Consider the following 20,314-nt stretch of genomic DNA (forward strand, 5'->3'; position numbering starts at 1 on the left):
GAAAAAAAATGAATAAATACAAACAACTTTAAACTTAAAGTAAAATAATATCTTAAACACAATTATTCCTATATACAATATTATATTATATTCCGTCGTGGGAACTCCGGACTGAGCTCTTCCTCCCACTTGTGGAGGAAAGGGCAGGACTCCGGAAGATCCTAGTACTTATCTCTCAACCATGTCATTGGTAAGCCGACAACTAGAGCAGGAAATGTAGTATGTCTTATACATTATAAATCTATTCTAATAAAAGTGGGAAGGTCAAAATTTAATTCGAAGGAGTAGTAAAAATAAATTTCAACCAATCCAAACCGATTTGAATCAGCTCTCAACTTTTTATTAACATAAATTTCGTATTTATCACATGTACACGCATTGACAATGACAATCCCTGCTGTTCTAAACTGATCAAGCCTCAAATTTATGTGTAAACAGCTCAATTTATGTAAGATTAAATTATGTTACTGCAAAAATTATTAAACCTTTATATTAAATAATAAAGGTCAATCTAACTCTATTTCAGTTTAAAATAAAATATAATCTCAAAATGAACTAAAGTTAAATAATAATAGACAATCATAAATAACCGTAATTAGCAGCAGCTCCATATTTTTTCTTTTCAAATATTTACCTCAAGATATAGGAAAAGTAAATACCGAGCTAGAAAAACAAGCAATTAGATAAAAAACAGTTCTTTCCTAGAGGGTATCTTTTTATATTAACCTGTTAACTTTATAGTCCCATTAAAAGATAAGTACTGCAGTTTTTAAAATGAAATAGTTTATGAAATGTGAAAAGAGTATGTAATAAGGATGATGAATTTTGACATCAAAGGCTATACCTATAAACGAGGTAACCATATTAGAAGTAATTTTTACTGTAACTATATCATTTAAGAAAGTAAACAGAGTTAGCTCTTTCCATCTGATTTAAAAAGTTGTGAGTGGTTTTAGATGTTAAACATTATTTTTTCTAATAAAGTTTAGTATTAAAAAACAAATTGATTTTTTTGGGATAAAAAAAAACACATTAAAATCTGTTGTTTGTTTTTTTGCACCTTAAATACAAATTTTCACAACAATAAAATTGTAAATGAATACAATTTTTTTGCTTAAAATTGCAAAGTTATTGGAAATAATTTACACTTTTTCTTAATAACTATAATCCTATTGGTCTGATTTAATTATTTTTAAAAATTAATTTATGAGTTATTTGCAAATAATGTTTAATTTTAATATAACTTTCTTTCTAGTGGATAAATTGAGGATTTCAATATCTTTAAACTAACTTAGTTACTTAAAAATCTGGGCCTACCAATGTTATGTCCATTAGGTAAAGAAGATTTGGTAAAATTAATAATTTATTTTTTATTTGTTTACTGTTTAACTGGAAAGAAATCTTTAAAAGAAAGCTTTAATAAATGAAGTTTGATTGTACTAAAAGTAAACAAATTTAATGAGCAAGAATAGGTAAATTATTGCTGATAGATCAACAGATGTTACATTAATAAAAAAAAAGTTCAAGTAAACGTGCTGTAAAAAAAAAAAAAAAAAGTAACAACAAATAATAACAAAAATACTCACCTCTTAAACCATTTAGCTCTCCAACCCAGCAATGTTCATCATTCTGACTAATAATTGTGATTATATCATTTTTCCTAAACCCAAGTTCATCATCGTCATTTCTTTCAAAATCTATAAATTTTCATTATGTTTCATGAATCAGTAAAGAAAAAAAAAAAAAATAAAATTTAATAAATCAGAAATTAATTTATTAAATTTGAAAGTACCAAGCAAAGCTTTTGCTCTCCGGTTTCTGGTCCTGGATACATTCAGATATCTCTCATGATCTTTAGCATGGCTCTCTATACTATAATCAGCAACCAATGCAGCATCTTTACACAGTTTTGGTTCAGTAGTGAGAAAATGCCGAGCTACCTGCAGTATAGCTTCTCGCAAGTCAACAAGAATTTCTATACAATAAACAAAAAAAATTATAAACATTGAAATTGATTATGTTATGAAAATAAATAGAGAAAAACAAACCGTACTGAATATTAATAATCTAAAGAGAAAAACGAAATTTCAACTAATGTGAGTTAAGATTGGAAATCTTACTGAAGAATACATACAAATAACAATTTCTTTAACTAAGAATCAAAGGTGAAATGGCAAAAATAAATTCACTATCATAATAATGTAATAAGGGTTAACAACACTACTGAAATGATTGGTGTACTAATGGTACCTGGTATGTTTATATAATTCATTCATACATAATTTCTCACAAACTTGAATTCTGTTCTCTAGACAAGACTACTAATTCATTAACTATTAGTTCTATTCATAGCTTCAAGAAAATGAATGAGATCTTCACCATCCTATTCCTATATCTAATAGGTCCACAGGCATTATAGTGGAGAGATTGTTTTAACAATAAAATCTGTAGAAAAATGTTAAAATGTTAACAAGTCACTTTTACGTCTCTTCAAGTTGACAGATTACAAATAACATTTTCCCCGCATGCATTTCTATGGCCTTTGAATTATTACAATTTAACATTTCGATTGTAAAAATATGGCCAAGGATCATAAAAAGAGATAGTTTATGATGAAGGATCCATCGTTACTGATATTTCAAATAATATTAACATAAACATGCAAAAATATACAAAAATGAAATCATATTTCATTAAAAAAATGATAATAATACTTAATTGTGACATGAAAAGTTTTGCATGTAATGAAAATAGCATTCCAATTACAAACTTAACTAACGTACCAGTCTGCCTTATATTTTTTGATTTGATATCTTCTTCAGTAATTTCATCACCAAAAAGAATTAACTGGATGACAGATTTTGATTTCTTTACTTGTCTCCTAAAATTTAAAACATACTTAAAATTTACTGAAAATATTTAAAGTAGTCATAATAATATGGAAAATTACTTACATATTTGAAAATAAATAATTTAAATCTGATGAATATTTCCCAATGAAGAAGCATGCACTGGATTAAAAGCTTATAAAACCGAAAATATGCAAATCACTGCTAATAAATATACATGCGAAATTAAAATATTTATGATTGGCATGACTTTCATCACTCACAGGAGAAGATAAATTGAAGATTATAAACACAAGAGAAGTGAACTGTCAGAAAGAATAAAAGAGAATAGAGCTGAATTAATTCCAAAACTATTGATAAAACTTTTGAAAAAGATAGACCTGTAAAGGCCACAAAATACTGTAAAAACTATGGCTCAATAATTACAAGTAATAGAAATACCACATGGCAGAGAAACAAGAAAAATAATTGTGTGCTTAAACCAACCACAAAATAACGTCATAAGCCAAGAATTATCTTTGTAAATACATAGTGTTTGAGCGTTTTAGGATAGAACTTCAACATGGATGATTTGGAGGCCCCTACCGGTGAGGATTGAATTTTATTCATTAAAAATGACAAGCCCATGAAATAATACTACATCTTTATAACCTGGTTACAATTGTTTGATAACCCTACCCTGATCAGAGGAAAGGAGGCTAAACCCTAAAGCAATAGGACACTCATGACCAAAATTGATAAGTACTGGAAGCCTCATAATAATCATAAGATGAGAACACAGACAATAAATAAACAATTAAATGTACAAGCTCTTGACAGAGGAAATGAAAAAATTGAAGAAAAGCTGCCCTGAGATCCATAAGAAAATAATATAGAAATGAACATAAATACAATAAAAATATTAGGAGGAAGAAACTAAAAATGAACTGTAATTAGGAAAAAGTAAAAAAAAAAAAAGAATAGTAAAAGAAAAACTGCAATACTGTTTAATCGAAATGAGAGTTAAAAGAAAAAATATTAAGGACAAATACTTAAATAGGAAATATATTTATTATTTATTTATTTTAGAAAATTTATCAAAAAAAATATACTAAATTTAAACGAAATAATAAAATTATGCTGAACTGATTTCATAATATATGCCAAATTTAAACGAGAAGAAGGAACTAAAAATTGGGTGAAAGGAAAATTTATAATATCTACTTCAACGTACTATAAACAGAACAAAAGTACTTAAAATACTAAAATGAACAAACCTTTACTCAGATATAAACAACAGGAGCAATAAAACAATTATTGCTAAATTGAAGGATTCAATGCTGGTACAAAATTATGGATTACATATATGAAAATAGTGGTCTAATCATACAACAAAATTTGAAAGTTCTCAAAAAGATACAACTTTTATAATGCTAATACCCAGGGTCATCCATAAAAAAGTCGGTCTCAAACAAGTTTTGACTTGGGCCTCACCCAAGAGTATTGACTATTCCAGATAAAAAAACCTCAAAAATCGTAATGACTCCTCTCCTGGGCAACCAGGTCTGACCTATTTTTGTGAATTAGTGATTTGAAAATTTAAATCTACTTCTTAAAGCAAACATCAGATAAAAAATTAACTTGATTTGAGTTAACTGCTTATAAATCTGTTGGTTGTTTCCTGCTAGTAATAGGAGTGGTGGTTAACTTAACTAGAAAAATACTGAAAAAAGTATGCACACAATAGCAACCAATTCATTTTTTTCTCAATTGACAAATAATTATAATTAAAACTGTAACCAACACATAATCCTTAAAATTGTTTAAGGTATAAAAAGGAAACTCAGACAGAATGTCAAAGATTTATATCTGACTATGAGTCGAGATATAACAAGAGGAATTTGATCATCTAACATTTTATTCAAAATTTTCTATACAACCAGAAAATAAATAATACATTTTATTTTAATTATTATAAAAAATTCATGCCATTTAATATAATTGTTTCAATCTCTCATTTCACTACAAAAGCATCTTGTGAGCATTGACTAAATCGGTCTAAGTATTATAACTAAGCAGGCAGATAAAACAAAAACAAAATAAAAATGATATAATATACATAAATTACACTATTTAACTAATGCACTCAAGAGAGCACTTATTTGATTTGAAAAAATATTTATACCAAAAGAAAAAAAAAATTATTTCTACATTATTCTAATAAAACTGAAGGCTGGATAAGAATAAAAAACCTTTCAACAAGACCATCTAATACTGAACAATTTTATCAAATAAGTTTTCTCCATAAAATATATGAAAATGATTTTTTTAAAAACTTGAAGCCAAGGATAGAACAGGGGCTCCCAACTTATGATACTCCATGGAGAGCATTTGGCTATATTGAAGGTTTAAACAAATTTAATTAAATAGATTTTAACAAAACAATAAGTTTTAAGTTTCATAAATGGCACCAATCCTAGATTGGATTACTCTAATCCTAAATGGACAATTAAGAGAGAGCAATCACTGTGAAAATATAAATCAAGAATTATTGGAAAAAAGTTGGGAACCACTGAAATAGATGACTAGATTTTAGAAAATGTGTGGTTTTAATTGGTTTGTGTTTATAAAGATACACAATTCTCATTTAACTATAAATAAAAGTAACAAGGAGTTACTATAAACATCAACGGTTTACTATAGATTTTATGACATACAATGCTAAATTTATTTCAGATGTGGGATTGGATTTAATTAATATTATTCTTGCAGTTAGTAATTCTTTTCAATAAAACCTACTAATAAGCCATGAGTGTTTAGTAGATGTTTTCACATTCCATAAAGGTGGAAACATATGTATGATGTTTACTTATCATTTTAATTAATATTTTACGATTAAATACATGCATAAATAATGAGAATTAAAATTTAAAAATATTAGTAACTAGATCATAACTCCGAAAAAATCTCTTGGTAACATTATAAAGAAATAACTTCAAGAATTATAAAATTAAGATCTAACATTAACAACAATGTGTTTCATAAAAATTAACTTAATGAGATTATTAGGTAATCAGCTTTAGTTATAAATTTGTTAAATATAATATTAATATACTTTTATTTTTATTTAAGTATTGAATGTTTTATTAATATTAAAAGTGTGAACAATACTGGTTAGTGTGTGAGTGTTATTATCCATTCTATGAAACTAGCTACTTCCTCCGATAAGGATTAAGGATTCTGACGCAGGCAAAGCCCAAATGGTAACAAATATTAGCTAAAAACCCAAGGATGATCGCTGCTAACCTAGTCAAATGCTGTTTAGGGAGGTTCGGAGCAGACTCTGGATTACCAACAAGAGCTCCTTGATCAGTCATGAGATAAGCAAGATGTCTCCGTCTATGAGTCTCAATCACAACTTCAGTCAAAGAAGAAGCAACTTCTAAAGAAATCTAAAACAATAAATAAACAATAGAATATTTATAGAATATAAAGATTAAACTTGGTTATAATGCATTGAAAATAACCTTTAATAGCTGTTCCACATCATCTATTTCTCCGGGTATATCAGATAATGCATTGAAAATTTGAGCTGAATTTTCTAAATTTCTTAAAGTGGGTTCTAAAAAAATAAAAAGCATAATCACAACTTCGTTTCTATATTACTTTACAATAAGCTAAAAAAGAAGCTTTATCAACCTTTAATTTTAAGCATCCCAAGTGTAATTTGAAAAAGGACAATAGATCCGTCAAAAAAAAACATGTCCCAGATACGAAGAAGAATTTTCATGTGGACAACCGATGCAAAAACTGTGAGAAACCAATGCAATGTGATGAGGGATAATTCAATATCATGCTGTTTCAAAGTTATGTCAACATCAGGTAGAAAAGAGCATATCAAGGTTCTCAGCACTCGTTGATCAGCTTGGATACCTAGGTGAAAAAAGAAATATTTTGTTTACCTAACATATTCAATAAAAGGACCAGTTAAAAAAGTTTACTATAAACATTCTTAATATTATAACATTACATTAAAGAAAAAAAAATAAACAATAACAAATTTTTGATAGATTAAAAATTCAATATTTGTGTAATAGCAAACTTGACTTTCTATAAAAAGAAACAACAAATGGAGTCCACCTTACCAATTAAGGATGATGAGTAATATGAAGCAGGCAATAAATCTTCTACTATTGTACACATCATCCAAAAAGCATCTTCTTCTTCCATTAATAAAAGTAGTGAAGCAGCCATCATACCAGTGCCTTGACAGTAACTAGGATAAAATGATAATTACATACAACTTTTACCAAGAACATAATTTAACAAACTAAAAAAGCTTACCCAATGTCTGGATAGAGCCAAGCCAAAGCCCTCAAAACTCTACGAAGCCTTGGAACCCCAGTACTGTTCATATTACTGAAGCAGGCGTTGCTTGGCATTGTACGAAGTAAGTCTTTTTCAATCTGTTTACTTGTTGCTAAAGCATCATTACTAGAAACTTTAACTATATCTCTATAGCTCATTTCAGAATTAATCTTCTTTTCCAAACCACCTGAAAAGAGAGAATATAGGAATTTCAAAATAGTTTACCCTCACCAACTGAATTCAGACTACTACTGATCATGTTCACCCATCCTAAACTTTTTGTTTATAAAATCTCTTCATTTATTTTTAGTTCTAAAAATCCATTACATTTAATTTCCTTAGCCCATAAAATTCATATTTTTTTCAATGAGAATGGATGTATTTCTTGGGACATATGGACACAATAAATCAGTAGAATAAAACTAACCATGTACACCATGAGTAAGCTTAAAAATAAACATTGTTTATTTTAGACTCAATGCATGCAGAAGAGGTATTGATTACATGCAAGGTTCTAACCAAGGCATTTCTACATTTCTATTAGAACTGCAGGCAACACCAACCATCTCTCGCCATTTCTACAAACAATAAACCTAGAAGTCTTCAATGGTGCTACTACCAATAGTCTTTGCTAACATGTTCCCCTCCGCCGAACCTACAAAGACAGCACACACAATCCTTCCAGCAACTTCTCAATCTACCCTCAGGTGTGAACATATCAGTTCAGCACTGACTAACTTTTTAGGGATTATATTCTGTATAATTAATAAATAACTTACATAACACATAGAGTTCTCTAAATTCCTTACTTTATTAGTAAGTAGACCAATGTATTCAGATAAAGCATATTAAAGGGTAGAAAACCTAGATTTTTTAAATTACTATCTTACCATATGTCTTGAAGTACTTACAAAATTAAATATTTTGACTAACAAAATCAGAGGATGGAGGAGAGGGAAGGAAAAGTCTGGTCAACCTCTGCTTTCCTCTGTTATCAACCTCCCCTCTGTTTGACGATGATGCTCAATTATGAAGGTAAACAGAGGTGTCCATTTCCAGTTTGTGGTAGTTGAGTAGGATGAAAATATAAAGGAAGAAGCAAAGGGAAATGAAAAATGAAGATTGGATAGAGGATGGAACAGAGAGCAGGAGGTATGAGGAAAGAGGACCCAACCGTCTGTTCATTGTTAACTTAAATACAGTGTTTCCTGTTTTTTAGCAGTTAAAAATCACATTTGTACAGGTGACTCTCGCAATACAGAAAAAATTGAGATAATAAATCAATCGTCTCAAAAATGGTGAAAACAGAAACTTCATTATGCATGATTTCCATGTGTTTTTTTGTTTTTTTCAACTATTCATGATATAAAAAAAAAAAATAAATGGCCAAAAAACTGAATGGCAAACAGATTGTACAAAGTGTTACTAACCCACAAGAAGCTTAGGTCCAGGAAGTGGAATCAGATAAAGAAGAATGAGCCATGTCAAATGAAGCTTAAGTTTCATAGAAACAGTTAATTAATCAATAACTATTTAATAAAAAGAGATCAGAATCATGGAAGCAATGTTATATCAGATATTTAAATCAATAATGCTCATGTGTATTAATTTTCTTTTTCGCAATGAAGTGGTTTTAATTTAGATGATAAATAAATATTCAATGTTTAGATTTAATTTTTGTGCAATTATGTTTTTCCTAAAACACTACTATAGCTAGTATATCAAAATTGTATGTACTTTGTTGGATATCTACACTCTCTGAACAGGTTCAGAATATATGTAAAATACATGGTTTAACCCCTTAACGCACAATTTTTTGAGAAAAAATAGCCAAAAAAAATCAGTTTTTTTTAATGTAAAAAACACAATTTAGAACAAAATTGTCTAGGCAAAAAATAGTGAAAATTATCATTTTAATTTTGGATATCGGTCATAATACCTAGCTCCTTATGTAAACATAGGTTAAAGCTATATATAGAGGATTATTACAAAGAATAAATCATTGTTATTTATTTTATTATGATCACAGTTATTTCCAATTCTCAATTAAATTCATGGGTGAAAATCATAGTAGTTTAAAATATGAAGCTGCTCTAATTATCTTGAGTGTGTACAATTTGGACTGTTTAATGTGCTCAAATTAACTTGAGCGTACAAGTTAAGGGGTTAATCAATTAAATTTTTATCTAGAGTGATTTATCTTTGGTATTCCTGTTTAAATTGATGCTCAAAAGTCAAACACAATCGTAAAGTCGCATACAACTGGTAAAACTGAAATTCTGAACACAATAGATTAAAAAGTTTTTACTATAACTAAAAGATAAATTAAGTTATATTTTTACATATTAAAAAAAATAGAAAATAGGAAGTAGTGCTGGTAGCATTAATACATTGAGGAATTGAGGCATCACCTTAGCAACCTCAGTACTGTAGTGGCACAGGCCGAATCCAACCAGGGGTAGACTGTTATTGAATGAGGGGTAGACAGTTATTTTGGGGCGGTCCCAAGGAGTGAAAACTTGACCCTCCCCACCATGGTTAGAATAGGTTGGCTACCTGTAGATAAACCCTCCCCACTCCACATAGATCAGAAATGGCCAGGCAGTGGGTAAAAAAAGTAGAGAGAACAAATGGTCGCTGTAGCCATGGGAGTTGAGATGCCACCTTAGTAATCTCGTAACTGTAGCAGTGGAATCCAGCTTGGAGGACTTAAATTTTGTGGTGGTTCTACGGAATAAAAACTTGATCCTCCCCACCATAGTTAGAATAGGTTGGTTACCTGTAGATAAACCCTTCCCACCCCACATAGGTCAGAAATGACCAGGCAGGGGGTAAAAAAAAAGGAGAGAAAACAAGTGGTAGTGGTTGCCATGGGAGTTGAAGTGTAGCTTTAGCAGTCTCTTAACTGCAGCAGTTGATTCCAGCTTGGGCAAGTTGACTTTAATTTTATGGTAGTCCAACAGAATAAAAACAACCTTTCCACCATGGTTAGAATAGGTTGGTTACCTATAAATACCTCTGAAAGCCTCACTCAGTTGAGTTGGGCCATCACAGTCATTCATAAGGGAACATTAGTGTAAAACAAGGCTAAATTATAGATTGCATTTAAAAAAAAAATTTACCTGACAGCCTCATCCAAAGTTGTGGTCTCAGTGAATGTGGAATGCCTTCTCTTGCCATCTGGCGCAATTTATCAGTCTTGGGAAGTCTTAGTTCAACTCTTTCCCAAGTCAAATCACTTGAATCATTGTTGTGACTGAATTCAAGATGTGCTAACCATTTCAATCTAAAAAAATTCATTTAGCACTTAATAAAAATATTTTCAATTGAATAACCACATTTATATTACAATATGGATAAGAGATTTTATGGAATATATGATTGTATAATGTGGAACTATTGAATATGAAAAAAAAATATGGTGCGGTGTGTGCATCCCACAACTTTCACTTACTAACCTACTTGTTTCCCTATGTTTTGTGTATGTCAGTGAGCTCGAGTTGAAGTTAAAAATATTTTTGTGATTTTCCAAAAAAAAAAAAATGTTAATACAAGAGAAGACAAAAATTATGAAATATAATATAGATAGTCATTTATAGTTTTCAAACTGGGTATCTTAAATCTCTCAAGCAAATATCAAATTCAACTTTCACTAATTACTGAAAAATTGTATTTGATAAATTATTTTCTGTATTAACATATAAGTACAGATGAATTTTGTTTCAACAAGACTTTAGATTTTATATTGTATGGGGTGTAAGGTGGTTATTAAAACAAGTTTATAACAAGAGGAATAATTTTAACTCTTTTTTTAAGTTAAAGACATGTAAAGAAATGATATAAAAATAAAAATCATCCAATAATAATTACCGGTCTTGAGCATCCTCCATTAATGGAACACCTAGAAGTTTATTAGAGTTTTGTTCGGGACCATCCTCTTCTTCAACTCGAAATCCAAACTCGTCAAACCTAAAAATTACACTTGAAGTAAAAAAAACGAGAATAAAAAAAAATCACCTAAATACTTAAAATACTTGATCAATTAGGGTTTATTTTATTTTTTTTAAATGGCATAATTTACCTATAATCAGGCTGTGAATTGGGATCATCAGGAATCTGTCCTAACTTGGAAAGAATGTCTTGAGGCCACATCGATGGGGTAAGAGCTGAGAAAGGACCACCAGGTGTAGGAATAATACCATCAGCCAAATGTCCATTGGTAGATTGTGGGGAAGAGAAATCAGGAATCTCTTCATCATCAGATATTGCTGTCTCCACTTTTGTCTGGAAATTATTTAAAGACTTACCAATTACAGTAGATTTTCTAATAAAAATAAAGTAGTAAATCTTACATTGTAATCTTCTTTTCCACTGTATCCATCATGAGGCCTGGAGCCAAAAAATGATTTTGCAACATCCATCTGTTATAATGGAGTTGCCAAATAAGCCTTGTAATTAAGTAAAATATTATAGGAGAGAAAAAGCATATGCTTTAACTAGGGCGCAGAGATAAGGAAATTGATAGTACCAGAACCATACTGAAACAAACTTATCACCAGTACACCCACACAACGTATACAACTAATTAAGGTTATCATTGGCAAGCGAAGCAGCTGTTTACATTTCCTTATCAGTCAACCTTGAGCCGTGTAGCTCCAGCAACTTTAAAGAACTTGGTCCATTAGGAGACAGCCTCCTAACAAATATCCACCTAGCATCCAACTCTACTGGAACCATAAATCAAATATTAAAAGTAACGTAGTAACAATTACCTATTCATCCATATGTCATATAACATTTTAGGGGTAACCGTTATCACTCTAGTAACCTCCTTTCTCATTATGGGAAAACATTTCTCTCCTTTGAAATGATGAATGCTGAAAATTTTCGGGTTTATTTAACTTTTAAATATAGTCTATTGAATAGTCAATAATGGAATTCGAAAGCCCAGACGTTGAACGTGAATTTCCTGGATTGTATGCTTCTGATGCTGGTAAAAGAAGTAATGACAGTGACTGTAGGTATTTTTATTGTTTCTGGACATGTATATTTTATTTCAGTAAGGCATTTTAGAAGTGTTATTTATGTGCTTTTGCTATGAAAGCCAAATAATGTATTGAAAATTCAAAACAAATCATTATGTTTTCAGTCAGCGATGAGGCACATGAAAAGATTTCTAAGAAAGATTTGTTGATTGGCAAACGTAAAGATAAAAAAGACAAAAAAGATCGGGGTTATGCTACTCTGGAAGGGGAAAGTTCTCCTGAGGAAGATACTGAAATTAAGTAAGTTCTATTTACATTAAACTTGTGATTTACTTTTTAAATAACACATTTCTGACTGAGTTAATTTGAAGGAGTCCTTCAAAATCAAAGAAATCAAAACCTTTTAAGTTTCCATCAAAGAAAGAAAAAAGAGAAAAGTCGAGAGAAAAGGATTGCAAGGATAAAGAAGATGTGAAGGAAAAAAAAAAGGATGAAAAAGAAAAAGATAAAAAGAAAGATAAAGATGGAAAGATAAAATTAAAATCTAAAGAAAAGAAGAAAAAACATTGTGAAGAGATTGCTGAAGTTGCAGGTATGCATGACTACTTAAGATATGTATTTTTGTTCTTGTTGAGCATAATATTTTTACATTATTTTTTAACCTGTCATTTGTATTCAAATTAAATAAAATATGACTGCTTTAGAAGGCCTGCCTATTTTCGGTGTACCATTGTCTGTAGCTGTCGAAAGAAGTAAATGCCATGATGGTGTAGACATACCACTCATCATCCGAAATTGTATTGATCATATTCAGGAAACAGGTATATATAGTACCTTATAATCGTGATATTTCATTGGAAGAATGATATAATTATTTTAAAATTGTTTTCATCCTAGGATTAACTGCTGAAAATGTGTATAAAATATCTGGGATTAAATCTAGGGTACAGCAAGTTCGAAAAATGTACAATAACCATGAACCTGTAAGCCTTCCGGATTATGATTTGCCTGTATCAACTAGTCTTCTGAAACAATTTTTGAGGTTTTTACTTTTTTAAAATGATAATTCTAATTATCACATCTGCTTAAGATTTAAAAAAAAAAATATCATGATTACAGAGAGTTACCAGAACCTATTCTCACAACAGAATTGCTTTCTAAATTTGAAGAAGCAGGGGCAATCAAAGAAGTATCATTATGTGGTGCTAAGCTCAGAGAGTTGATAGACCAGTTACCATCGTGTAATCGCGCTTTATTGGGTTGGCTATTGAAGCACTTTGATGATGTTGCAGCCAATGTATGTATTAACTTAAATATACAGTTATCAGCATGATCTGTACATGAATAGTGTACTTAACTTAGGTATGGCCTGTTTTCATAAAAAACTAAAATAATTATAACTAGCTATTCCATTCTAAAATCAAGTGTTGAACCTAACTTTAATTATTTGGTGTAACACAGTTATGTACATAAGAAAAGTTTAGTAAAGTTTTGAATTCGATATTATATAGATCTTAAAAATAAAGTCAATTATAAATAACTAAATAATTGTTGAACAAAAATAGCTCCTGGATGAAATATTTATTGTCCATTACCTTGAAATACCTCCTTTCCAATGTGGTAGGCAAAGGTTATCAGGAGCAAATATGTTTACTGTTCAATCTATTTAAATATTACATGTAAGGATCTTCTGGTATGAGGAACCTTTAATTAATAAATTTGCATCGTTTTTCTATATTCTATGTTTTCAGCTTCAGTATTTTTATGATTTAGAAATCAAAAATGTAGAAAACATCTTACTGAATTTTCAAAATAACGACTTTGAACTGTTAAATATGTTGGAACTACCGTCTTCTCTAGTGTAACTTAAAGATAAATTACTTAAATCTTGACCAACTGACCTAAGGGATGATTATTATCTATCTGATTGTTATTTATAGTTGTTGAAATTATACGGCATTCCTATATAATAATAAGTTGGAATAAAATTATAGAACCCAATATAGCCTATGAGTATCCTTGTACACTAAAAAAATACCACACTTGATATTTTCTTCAATCACACCCAAATATTATTTTAGAAGAAACACTTGGAATGTTATCAATTTGAAGATCTAGAAAGTTATCGGTGATCCTCAAAAAAAGCTTAATTTTTTTGGCCAACATTTTGAGCGAATTAACCATCTTCAAAATTTTCCAATTCTTTTGTGTCTTCTTGAGATCACAAAGAACAGTTAGAAACCCAAAATAGAGCTCAAATAATTTTTTTTTTTCTAAATCCTAATATGATAGAGCTATGGAAAAGAATTTAGTTGCTGACTTTAAATGCAGAATGTTTCTAAAAGCTGAGGATGTGACAAAACCACAGTACCCTAACTGATCTAATTTCAAAAAGGCAGTTGTGCAACAACTTTCATGGTTGATTGAGTTAGTAAAACAAACGAACTATGAACAGATATAAATAAATCTGTACTGCTGCAACCCATGAAGGTCAGTACTCTGTAAGGAATTATTATTACTAGATCAAAAGTTGTACAAGGAGTTGATTTGGTCAGAATCCCTCTTGACCGCTAGCTTTTTCCCCAATTATGAGTACCCACTTTATGAGGCTAAGCAAACCCCAGAGGAATCTCGAATCCACTGGATTGACTCACAAAAAATAGGGTTAATTTAATTGGAATATGGTCCAGGTGTAGTAAAAAAAAAACTCAAATAGTAGATAATTGTATCTATTTATCTACTATTTGAGTTTTTTTTTTACCGCACCCGGACCATATTCCATTCATCTATACACACAGTCAATCAATAATTTTCCAGTTAATTTAATTTTATTATAATCTTTTCAAAGTTAATTATAAAATTATTAACAAGTAAGATTACATTGTCCTTTAAAGAAATGTTTAAAACTTATTAACATTAAACCAAATGATAATAGCTTGGTCTTTTTCTCTGAACTGAGAGGAGGACGTGTGAACATACAACTTAATATAGGAAATCACTGACTGACAGCATTGGTAAAATGGCTTTTGAAAGGTATATGATGCAAGTTCTTCATATTTTTAATAATTTATGAAGTGTTTAATTTTGTATTGGTCGATGTTCTGAAGTTTTACCTACTTTTTGTTTTAATATTATTATTTTTCTTACAGGAAAAATACAATAAGATGAATGCTCAGTCGATTTCAATGACAATTAGTCCACTTCTTCAGACAAGTCAAAGACTTTTAACTGCTTTATTGTGTCATGTATCTGAGCTCTATCCTAATCTTGTTTTAACTAAGTATGACTAATCATATACCTGATTTACATTTTTATTCTTTAAAAAAAATCATAGAAGTGTAGTAAATTATTATTTTTTTATTCCTTAGGTACGTACCACCACTTTCATCTACTAGTCCTACTTTTCCTGAAACTATTGAGGGTTTGTCTGAAGAATTAGCTAAACAAGAATCATTATTGGCACAGATTCATCGTGAAATGAATCAAGGCCTTATTGGTAAAGATAGAGAAGAACAATTATGGGGTGTTCAGAGGATAATAACACAACTGAAGGTTTTTTTTTTTTCTATAATTGCTATTTTGATCTATATTTATTGATATAAATGTTGCTTTATTTTGGATAAATTATAATTTATATAATTTGATAGAGAAGGCTGCGTGCTTTGGAAAGGAATTATGGTCAAAGAAGCTTAGATGACACTGATACTTCTCTTCGTACTGATGATCAAAGTATAACTCCTAGAAAAGAAGATAGTACTCCTAAAAAGGGAGATGAGAGCCCATGGACATCCTTAGATGAAGGGCAGCAAGTAAATTCTAGGAAACATTCTGAAGATATGGGCCCATGGGCTCCAGTTGATGATAAGTGCCCAAAGAATGTAGAAGACAGTGCTTGGAGTTCTTTAGATGATATTCGGAGGAAAAAAACAGAAGGGGCTTGGAGCTCTTTGGAGAGAAGAAGTCCCAGACAGACTTCAGTCGACACCCCCCTCTGGAATTCTGAAGAGAATAGACCTGATTCATTTACTCCTGTTTCAGATGACCCTTCTCCCTTGCCTTTGTCTCAGATTCGCCCTACTAAAGGTAGGTAGTTAATGTTACTAAACTAACTTCATCAATTTTTCCTTAAAATTTTGTATTATAAAATTATTTTATGTTCTGGTTGCTCTTCTTATGGGTAGTTCCATTTTTCCTTTGCTTTACATACTACAAGTTGCCTATATTTTGGTTAACGCTCACAGTAGCATAAGAGACCAAAGAACAAAAATATCAAACCCTCTAAACTTCCCCTTTGAATATAAGTATGACTAATCATATACCTAGTTTACATTTTTATTCTTTAAAAAAATTCATAGAAGTGTAGTAAATTATTATTTTTTTATTCCTTAGGTACATACCACCATTTTGTTTAGGTTTATTTAGTCTATCATGTTCTTTCTGAGTTTTCTAGGTATCAAATACCTACAATTTTCTCTTATTTTTTTTTGTAATATTAGAAATCATTTTATCATGAAACATAGGCAAAGTAATTTTTTAAGCCAACTGTTTGATATTTTGTTTGTCTGTATCTTATGGGATCGAGAGGCATAAAGAACTTATATTCATTTTTCAGTTATAAAAAACAAATGAAATCTAAGCTGGTGTTTGATAGTTGTGGGGATATTGTCTGTGGAGAACATAACAGAAAAAAGTCGTAATTATACATAAAATTATTATTAAATCTGTTCATGTCTAAAATCATTTATTTTGTTTTATTAATTTATTTTTTAATCATAAGTTTTGTTTTTAGATCAATAAATATTATTGTGTTCTAATAGACAATGAATAGTTGCTCCGAATTATTTTCTTTGTCGAAAAGTAATCTAAACAAAGTAGAATATTAGGTTTATTGGAAGAACTACTTTTGACTGCCATCAAACTGGTAGGATTATGCACAGTACCGTTTTTCCACTCCAAAATTTGTACCCACCATCCTCCTGCCAGTTTAATTACATTCAAAAGTGGTTGTTGGAACAAGCCTAGTATTTTTATTTTTTAATAATATTTTTTTAATATTTGGCCTGAAAGGTCTATAATGCATTATAGCAATTCAAATTGAGGATGTTACTGACAGGGTTAAGATTTGACTATCAATGATATCTATGAAAATATTCTTTTCGCATTCACTCACTTTATTTTTTTATCAGCAAATGTGGACTGTTGCCAAGCACCTGTTGTAAGCGTCCTTTACTTTGTTTAGAACGTAGATACCTTAGTAAATTTTGATATCGTGTATGGATCAACTGTCTCACAAAGCTTAATATAATCTCATCCAAAGGTGAGGATTCGTGTCATGGCCTGTGCATCACATCTATTTACTCACTTTAAAAAAATAATTAAATTGTCTTACAGTACTTAAGATTTGTCTTTAATCATTTTCTAATTTGATGCAGTTCTGTTTTTTTTTTTTTTTTTTTAGTCAATTTCATCTTCCATTGTTGAAGTGGTTTGACCAATCTCATGTTATCTTGGTAATATTATTTCCAGTCGTTTTTGTACTGTCAGAACTTTGTAGTGGATAATTTCAGTCTTAGAAATTTTTTCAGGATTATTAAGTAGTTGAACTCTGGAAAAAGATTTTGCTTACTATCATTAGTATAATTGATTAGCTACATAAGTACAGAAGATACACTCAGGTCAACATAAATAAAATTGTGGTTTTAATCTGAATGCTTTATGACAGTCATCAACATCGCCGTATTAATTAATATTTCTACTATATAAAATAAAATTAATTAAGATAAATCCAGCCATCACCTGATGAATAATAAATTCAAGTAGTTTATGTATTGAACATTTAGTAATAAAACTTAATACTTTTTTTTCTATCATAATTTGTTTTTAAGTCAATATTGTCTCATGAAACAGTTTATTTTATTCTAGTTATGACAGCGGAATCTTTAGAAGTACAAGATATTAACCGTGAGGCAACTGAAAAAGCGGAAAAGAAACAAAAAGCATTGATTGAAACTGAAGAACTGATGTTGGCCATTAGTAGGTTAAGAGAAGAATTAGAAGTTGAGCAGAAGGAGGTCAACCGAATAAAAAACAGTATACATGCACTTGGGGGAATACCTTACACATGGTAAATTTTTATATTGTAGTATTGTTGGTATATAGAATCCAAATTATTTAATTATTGTTTTTAGTATTATATGTAAAACATTGAAATATATCTAGTTGAAGTAACCTTGCCTTAAGGCAATAATAATAATAATAATTTGTAACATAACAACTTCAGTTGGTGGTTTATCGATTGATAGTTGTTTTTTAGCAATAAAGAGAAGAAAAAAAAGAATAGACAATGAGTAGAATGATCATGATTTGAAATATAAGACAAATGTGGAAAGTTAGGCAGATTAAGATTTCATTAGTTATAATTATGAGAGATAGTTGACCGTGGATGATAAATGAGGAGAAGATGGTTGGGGGTGTGGTCAATGAAACACAAATAAGTATGACTAACTTATTTTAATGTGCCGACGTTTCGGCTAGAGTTTCTAGCCTTCTTCAGGGCTGCTCGCTGAAAAGTTGAGCACCTAATTAATTAGGTGCTCAACTTTTCAGCGAGCAGCCCTGAAGAAGGCTAGAAACTCTAGCCGAAACGTCGGCACATTAAAATAAGTTAGTCATACTTATTTGTGTTTCATTGACCACACCCCCAACCATCTTCTCCTCATTCATTCATTAATTATAGTTTAGAATTGGTTCCTGCCCATGATTTGTCTCAACTTCCTTTTCATAAACTTTTGAATATTAGATTCTTCAATTCCTGCAAAATCTTTAGAGATAAATTAAAATATTTGCATCCCCAAAATGCATGTATCTCTTCTTAAATAGATATGTTTACAATCAAATATATTTGTTGACTGATATACTATAGTTTATGTTGTAGCTACCTATGTGGCTGGGTAGAGTTATACATTTTAATTATAATTTTACTTGTATTGTTTTAAAACTAAAAATTAAAAAAACTTAAAACAAGGAATTCGTGAAGCTGAGCTAATTGGAGCTGTAAAGACTAGTCCTGGAGTTGGGTATATCCTCTCTTCTATTATTTACATAAAAATCACAACTTTTTGATTTTTAAAGTAGAAAGAAATTTTTACTACTAATTTTATTTAAAAGTTTTTTTAAATATAAAAAAGATTTTTTCTATTTGAAAGGTAGCATTGCTGATTCCATTGAATTAAAATGAATATTATATGTTTTTAATTGTTGTAGTCTTTCAGAAAAATGTTTAATCATAAAGAACCTGCGGATATGTTAAGAAGTTGAGAGTTAATGTATGCCAAATTATAATAATGATGATCTCTCTGGGAAATTTTATTTAATTATTAAAAATAAATGGGTACCTTTGGTTACTGATGCTGATAAAAAAATTCAAGTCGTATTTATGTAAATAAAAGCTTATTATAATTATTGTATATGCTTAATAGGTGCAATATATCTGATAGTTCTGATGAAGAAAATTGTCCATCAAATGTTGAGCTGAATGGTCTCTGGAAGAGAAAGTTTGAATTAAAAGAAGAAACTAAAAAGCTTGAGGTAAGTGACACATTGGACCTAGTTAATTTAATAATTATAACAAATGTTCAGTTATGTCTTTATCTCAATTTCAAAATATCATATCATATATTCAGCATAAGAAGCAAAAATAAAAATTATCATTTTTAGAAGTTTTAATCGGTGTTAGATATCAAACATAAGATCTAGCAGCAACTTATGAAATAGGAAAATCGTTTAGGTTTTCTATGTTGATATTATCATTAGATTTTTGTTCTTAATTATTTTTAGTTGCACCCATTTCATTCTGGGTGTGCAATGTATGATTAAAAAAATACAAAATTTTCGGTTTGTTTAATCTCTTACAAGATTGGATATCCAAACTCCTTTGCAAGCTTTAGTCATAAAAGTAAAATTACGATTCACAGTAACCATATGCAACATATATTTACCACCCACGGAGAGGATTAACGAAACAGCTTTTATTCAACTTATTAATAGTCTTCCTCCTCCGTATATTGTATTTGGAGATATGAACGGATCGCATCAAACTTGGAGCCCCGCAACACCCAATACCAGGGGAAATAT

At 29.9% G+C, this 20,314-nt stretch overlaps 2 protein-coding genes across 5 annotated transcripts in view; one reads left to right on the plus strand and one right to left on the minus strand.

Annotated features, from left to right (window-relative positions):
- Positions 1-20,314, minus strand: part of LOC106683157 (small G protein signaling modulator 3 homolog) — a 32,760-nt gene that overhangs the window by 3,558 nt on the left and 8,888 nt on the right. The window contains exons 1-12 of one of the 2 annotated variants that reach the window (XM_014424436.2): positions 11,549-11,689; positions 11,278-11,480; positions 11,067-11,165; positions 10,319-10,482; positions 7,173-7,383; positions 6,974-7,104; positions 6,528-6,761; positions 6,356-6,450; positions 6,135-6,280; positions 2,784-2,881; positions 1,793-1,975; positions 1,587-1,697 (exon numbers count right to left, since the gene is read on the minus strand). In XM_014424436.2, coding sequence (XP_014279922.1) covers positions 1,587-1,697; positions 1,793-1,975; positions 2,784-2,881; positions 6,135-6,280; positions 6,356-6,450; positions 6,528-6,761; positions 6,974-7,104; positions 7,173-7,383; positions 10,319-10,482; positions 11,067-11,165; positions 11,278-11,480; positions 11,549-11,617 — 1,744 coding nt within the window. In that variant the 5' untranslated portion in view covers positions 11,618-11,689. Of the gene's footprint in view, positions 1-1,586; positions 1,698-1,792; positions 1,976-2,783; positions 2,882-6,134; positions 6,281-6,355; positions 6,451-6,527; positions 6,762-6,973; positions 7,105-7,172; positions 7,384-10,318; positions 10,483-11,066; positions 11,166-11,277; positions 11,481-11,548; positions 11,690-20,314 lie in introns of those variants that run through there. The other variant, XM_014424437.2, reaches the window with a different exon arrangement.
- LOC106683158 (ralA-binding protein 1) overlaps positions 723-20,314 on the plus strand; it is a 25,267-nt gene continuing 5,675 nt past the window's right edge. Inside the window, exons 1-11 of one of the 3 annotated variants that reach the window (XM_014424440.2) lie at positions 723-855; positions 12,346-12,481; positions 12,553-12,773; positions 12,886-13,002; positions 13,079-13,223; positions 13,301-13,478; positions 15,331-15,461; positions 15,550-15,733; positions 15,829-16,264; positions 18,104-18,305; positions 19,660-19,768. In XM_014424440.2, coding sequence (XP_014279926.1) covers positions 816-855; positions 12,346-12,481; positions 12,553-12,773; positions 12,886-13,002; positions 13,079-13,223; positions 13,301-13,478; positions 15,331-15,461; positions 15,550-15,733; positions 15,829-16,264; positions 18,104-18,305; positions 19,660-19,768 — 1,899 coding nt within the window. In that variant the 5' untranslated portion in view covers positions 723-815. Of the gene's footprint in view, positions 856-12,071; positions 12,214-12,345; positions 12,482-12,552; positions 12,774-12,885; positions 13,003-13,078; positions 13,224-13,300; positions 13,479-15,330; positions 15,462-15,549; positions 15,734-15,828; positions 16,265-18,103; positions 18,306-19,659; positions 19,769-20,314 lie in introns of those variants that run through there. The other 2 variants (XM_014424439.3, XM_014424438.3) reach the window with 2 other exon arrangements.

The sequence above is a fragment of the Halyomorpha halys genome, unplaced genomic scaffold (assembly GCF_000696795.3).
Source record: "Halyomorpha halys isolate HHAL.00 unplaced genomic scaffold, Hhal_1.1 Scaffold470.1, whole genome shotgun sequence".
Taxonomy (NCBI): domain Eukaryota; kingdom Metazoa; phylum Arthropoda; class Insecta; order Hemiptera; family Pentatomidae; genus Halyomorpha; species Halyomorpha halys.